We start from the raw sequence: 6000 nt of genomic DNA, 5'->3' as shown, positions 1-6000 counted from the left end.
CACCCCGGAGCAGCGCCGCGAGAGGTCTGTTTGCTCGGTGTCTCCCGATTCGATCTCCCCTGTCCCCGGCCTGACGCGGGGTTCCGATCTGCGGGTTCTTAGATCTTCGAGTTTGGATTTGACGCAAGGATAAGAAGGCGCTAGAGGAGAAGGCCGCCAAGAAGGCAGCGCAGGCCGTGGGCGGTGGCGGCGGTACCTCCACGGACAACAGGAGTAAGGCCGGCAGTGCAAAGAAGTAGCCGGCACCGCCGTTTGTACGATTAGTAATGCCTTATAAGCTTTGTACCTCATGCATCTGCGGATTCCGGGCTCCCCCGCCTCGCCTCGACCTGGCTCCCCCCTTGCTGGAGACGACGACCTCGCCGCCGACGACACGAATGGCGGATTGCTCGAGCTCCCCCTGGATTTTCTCTCTCTACCTCGGAGCCCTCGCCTGCCGCCGCAGCTCCGGCCTCGCCGCCCGCCGCCGCTCGCTCTCGCTGCCCTCCCGCCCGCTGGCCGAAGGGGAAGAAGGGGGGAGAGAGAGAAGGGAGAGAGGGAGGAGGAAGAAGGAGGACTGACATGTGGGCCCCACATGTCAGTGGGCCCACATTCTTTTTGTGTGAATGACTAATGGGTCCCACTCATATTTTTTAATTCAACTGCCACGTAAGTGCCACGTCAACGCCACGTACAACGAAGACTCGGTCAATATCGCCACGTAGGCGCCACGTCAGCGAAACCGCTCTCCAAAACCGCCCAAGGAGTCAAATTGTATCGATTTTAAGAGTTTGGGGGTTAAGATATCTGGTTTTATGGTTTAGGGTCATGGATAAGATTTCGATACCTTTTGAGGGTCACAAAGTGAACTTATTCCTACAGTGAAAGGGAGATGCGGCCCATTACGAGTTTACGACATGGCCCAATCACACGCGGGGAAAGTTGCGTGAGGGACTTCTCATGCGTACGAGCCGCGTCGCGTCTCACCCCCCTCCCCCAAGGACCATGACACGTGGGCCATAGCAACCGACCTAGCCCGGCCCCACACGCTTCGCATCCTTACCCATCAAAACCAAACCACGGGCCACCTCGCCCCGCCGCACGCCGCCTTCCTCCCAGATCCAAACCTCACTCGTCGTCTCCCCTTCCCCTCCTCCTCCTCGACCCCCACGGCGGCGGCGCCACCGGACTCCGGCGAACCCTCGCGCGCGCGCGCACGCACCGAGACGTACCGTACCGGCGACATGAATCCCTACGACCTCCGCTACGCCGACCCTTCCTCCTACCGTGACAGGCGCAGGTACGCTAACCCTAATCCTAACCCTAGCTTAGCTCACGGCTCGATGTGGATCTGCGTTGAGATGGGACTGAATCGATTGGTTTGGTTGTTCCGTGCAGCGACCTTGCCGGGGCTCCCGTGCTCGCCGCGTCGGCCCCCGCGGCCGCCAACCCCTACGCCGCCGCGTACGCGCCCGCGCCGGCTGCTCCCGTGGCCCCCGCTGGTGCCGACTTCTCGCGCTTCGGCGGGAGAGGCCGTGGTGGAGGCGCGGGCGGCGGTGGGTGGGGTAGAGGTGGTGGTGGTGGCGCTGGCGGATACCGAGGCGGCGGTGGGAGAGGAGGTGGAAGGGACGCGCTGGACTCGCTCTCCTTGCCGAAGCCTGACTTCCGGAGCCTTATACCCTTCGAGAAGAACTTCTATGTGGAGTGCCCCGCCGTGCAGGCCATGTCAGACATGGATGTGTCGCAGTATCGTCGCCAGCGTGATATCACTGTTGAAGGCCACGACGTGCCCAAGCCGGTTCGCTACTTCCAGGAGGCCAACTTCCCAGGTTTGCTATTTCAAATCGGGGTTCTGTTAACTGTTATAGCAATCTGTATCTCTGGATAATACGGCAACATGTCTTGGATGAAATAATCGTTCTATTTTTTTTCATTTTTTAACAGATTACTGTATGCAAGCAATAGCCAAGAGTGGATTCGTAGAGCCCACGCCTATTCAGTCACAAGGTTGGCCAATGGCTTTGAAGGGCAGGGACATGATCGGTATCGCACAAACTGGCTCTGGGAAAACACTATCTTACCTTCTCCCTGGGTTGGTTCATGTTGGTGCACAGCCTCGACTAGGTTTGTTTCTGTTACGGAATTGATGTACGTGCTCTCTATTTTAAATTGTCAATTGAATGAATGCATTGTAACGGGTGCAGAACAAGGTGATGGCCCAATTGTTCTGATCCTTGCTCCTACAAGAGAACTGGCTGTTCAAATACAACAAGAATCTGGCAAATTTGGATCATACTCAAGAACTAGAAGCACTTGTATCTATGGTGGAGCACCTAAGGGACCACAAATACGTGACCTTAGGAGAGGTATTTGTCCCATCTTACCAAAAATAATTTTGGACATAAGGTTTTGTAGGCTAAGTCTCTTGCGTCTACTTCCAGGGGTTGAGATTGTCATTGCAACACCTGGTCGGTTGATCGATATGCTGGAAGGTGGTCACACTAACCTGCGAAGAGTAACATACCTCGTCCTGGATGAGGCTGACCGCATGCTTGACATGGGTTTTGAGCCCCAGATTCGTAAAATAGTGGCACAGGCATGGCTTGTTTTAGAATGCTTATATCAGTTCTGGTGTTTTGGCTAACTCTCCATTTTTTCTATTGTGCTAAACGTTTTTGTTGTTAATAGATCCGGCCAGATAGGCAAACCTTGTATTGGAGTGCCACTTGGCCAAGAGAAGTAGAATCCTTGGCTAGACAATTTCTGCAGAACCCATACAAGGTGCGAATAACTTGTGCCATCGCCATGCCATCTTTTGAAAAGTATTTTTGTGTTATATTATTTTCTTTCTTGGTACTAACATTTTGCACATGTCATAACTCAGGTAATCATAGGATCACCTGATCTGAAAGCTAATCATTCCATACAGCAAATTATTGAGGTCATATCTGAACACGAAAAATATCCCAGGTATCTACTAATAACACTATTATTTACAAAGTTGTACCATGAGCTGTTCCTCCAACTAAAAATTTCCATGAGTTAAGTTAATGTTAACTTGTTTCTTACAGACTCAGTAAACTTTTATCTGATCTAATGGATGGAAGCAGAATCTTGATATTTTTCCAAACTAAAAAGGACTGTGACAAGGTCACTCGTCAACTTAGAATGGATGGATGGCCAGCATTATCTATTCATGGTGACAAAGCTCAAGCAGAAAGGGACTATGTTCTGGCAGAGTTCAAGAGTGGGAAAAGTCCTATAATGGCTGCCACAGATGTAGCGGCACGTGGTCTTGGTATGGTGACTTGTTTGAAAATTAGAATTAGGTTGTAGTTCCAAGTGCTCAAGGATGATAAGTCGGAGGGCTGTCAGCTGTTTTTGGTTGAGTGAACTGAACTTGTGGATTGATGGTGTATGCAAGGTGCCATCATGTCAGAGGTAGATCGTCTTTTCTCCTGTTTATTTCCCTCGAGAGTAAGCGATGGCAGTGTTACCAGGGCACTTCAACCTAATGTTGACATTTAGTCTTGGTTAGGAATTATTTGAAAATTACTTGGCTTTTGGTCTTTCACTCTTAGGGGAACTTATCTTCAGGTAGAAATATAGAATCGATGAGAGTCTATGGCCATTATCATTAGCACTATTTTTTTTTCATCTGTTGACCTCTAAATTTGTTTTGTATTTTTATGTTTGAAAATTTAGAGCTCTAGGTGCTTTCGCTTTCAGGCCTGTTAATTTTCCTGCGCTAAAATTCATATGGTTATATGAATCTATGCTCTCCTCAAGGAATTACTTTCTTTTGCATCTTTAGTTATTTATTATTCATGTGTTACTTAGTTCCCTTTTTGCTGTGGACTTGTGATCTCGTAGATCTATGTGTGGCTTAACAACAATTTCAGCTCGCATGCATGCATACATGAAAATGTCTACTAATTATTATTTTTCTAAGTCACTAGTGTAAATTCAACTAAATTTACAAATGAAGTAATTTAGAAGTGTGGATCTCGCTGTTATGCTTTCCCTTGTTTTCCATGAATTTTTAGAAGTTTATATGCTGCTATTTTAAACGTGTGCCCTGGTCTTATCACTGCCAACTGGTCCCGGTTGTAGAGCTATTGCCTACTACTGTATTGTTCTTGACAGTGTGAAGTGTGATCCTCATATTGACCTCTGATGCAGCACCTTAAGCATTGCAGCCTGTGTTGGAATTGGTTACAGATTTTCATTGGGTTCATTTGGATAGTTATGGATACTGGTATGTTTTGGATAACTTTCAGTATTGTGAGTTAAGGCTGACAGATCAATCACCATCATATCCACATCCAACAGTTATTGATGCCCAGTTCAGTTTTTCAGCCCCTTCGACTTGTATTAGTTGTAGAACTTGAAAGTGCATCCATGGGCAGTTTTTGTTCTTCGGCTCTGGTTCAAGCCATGCGCTGACTTCTATGGAGATCGACAATGTTGATATCCCAGTTTGGTCTGCTGTGGTCTTCAGGGCAAAAGTATTATCTTGATTACATACTCATCATTTTCTTGTTATTTTTGCAGATGTCAAGGATATTAAGTGTGTGATAAATTTTGATTTTCCAACAACTCTTGAAGATTATATTCACAGAATAGGTCGAACTGGCCGCGCTGGTGCTAGTGGAACTGCATTCACCTTTTTCACACACTCCAATGCAAAATTCTCCAGGAATCTTGTTAAGATCTTGAGGGAAGCTGGCCAGGTTGTGAATCCAGCGCTAGAATCTATGGCTAAATCTGCCAGTTCTATGGGAGGTAGGTGCCTCTCTATTTCAGTTTTTCTTTTGGATAGTATTATGTTATTTCCTTATTTTCTAATCGATTTGTATCTGTGTTTAGGAGGCAATTTCCGGTCAAGGGGGCGTGGTGGGTTTGGTAACAGATCTGGCTCAAATAGCATTCCCATAAGAGGAAGAAGGCCATACTGAGGGCGGCAAAAAGATTAAAACTTTTACTGTATACCGATAGGTATTAAATGCATTCTTTGGGAAATTTCCTTTGAGATTCCCTCGACTGCTTGATTGACATAAGTCAATTTTCATTGATTGGAGGTGGAACATGTCACACGAATGGCCAAATATACTTATCCAACAGCGTAGGATATGTGTTCCAAGTTTAGCTTCGACTTGGAGAATGGTTTGTCCAGTGTTATTTTGACTATTGAGGCAACGTCCTCGTGCGGTACTGGTTATTGTTTACTATTGTTGGGTTACTTGAAAGAACAGTTTGCTCCATTTGTTATCTTTTTAGTATCCGGTATTATTTGTGCTATTGCTATTCATTTTTTGGAGCAACATGAGTTGCGAATGATAGGGAGGCTGTTTCAGTTGATCTATGGTGCTATTCAACGGTAGTGCTCCATGCAACAACCTTTACACTGATATATCCTTTACACTGATATATAACTTTGAGAGATGTGAACGTTAGTGGTGCATGCGGAAAAAGAAGCGGGGAAGATGTATACCGTTTTCTCTCTTTGCTTGACAATTTGGAAGTTATTAACGTCCTTGGTTAACTTTGAACGATAAAAGTACGATAGCAATTTTAAAAACGTACTCTCTCCGTTTCAAAATATAAGCATTCTCCGTTTCAAAATATAAGATTTTTTCAAAATATAAGCATTTTCAGTATAGTGTCAAATCAAACATTTTTAACTGAAAAAAACAAAAAGAATTAATCATGTAAAATTGATATCATTGGATTTGTTATTAAACAAACTATTATACTATTTTTATTTAAAATATATTACTTTTATACAGATATTGTTGGTTAAAGTAGTATCTCGGAGACCGTGTTAGAATGGACAGATTGATGGTTCTAAAGGAAACTGAACCGGATATGTCGAGACAAAACATAACACATGAATATACGATTTTTCCTTTTTGAAAAACTGCTGCTATAGTAAAAGAGAACTGCAGAGTAAGAGTGCTCGTTCAAAGAATTCAGGGAGGACTTCTATAATATTTAAATCCTATAAAAAATTTGTCCTAT

General features: G+C 45.4%; 1 protein-coding gene across 1 annotated transcript; it reads left to right on the top strand.

The window, feature by feature from the left end:
- Nucleotides 1-939: 939 nt before the first annotated feature.
- LOC127778913 (DEAD-box ATP-dependent RNA helicase 30-like) lies at nt 940-5243 on the top strand. Its single transcript, XM_052305565.1, is given in 11 exon segments — nt 940-961; nt 964-1279; nt 1378-1808; nt 1924-2103; nt 2184-2345; nt 2421-2575; nt 2668-2760; nt 2864-2949; nt 3051-3277; nt 4534-4764; nt 4849-5243. Coding segments are annotated over 11 exon segments (1992 nt in total). The 3' UTR covers nt 4938-5243.
- The last annotated feature ends 757 nt before the right edge of the window (nt 5244-6000 follow it).

Source organism: Oryza glaberrima, chromosome 1 (assembly GCF_000147395.1).
Source record: "Oryza glaberrima chromosome 1, OglaRS2, whole genome shotgun sequence".
Classification (NCBI taxonomy): Eukaryota; Viridiplantae; Streptophyta; class Magnoliopsida; order Poales; family Poaceae; genus Oryza; species Oryza glaberrima.
This window is presented reverse-complemented; position numbering and strand designations above follow the sequence as displayed.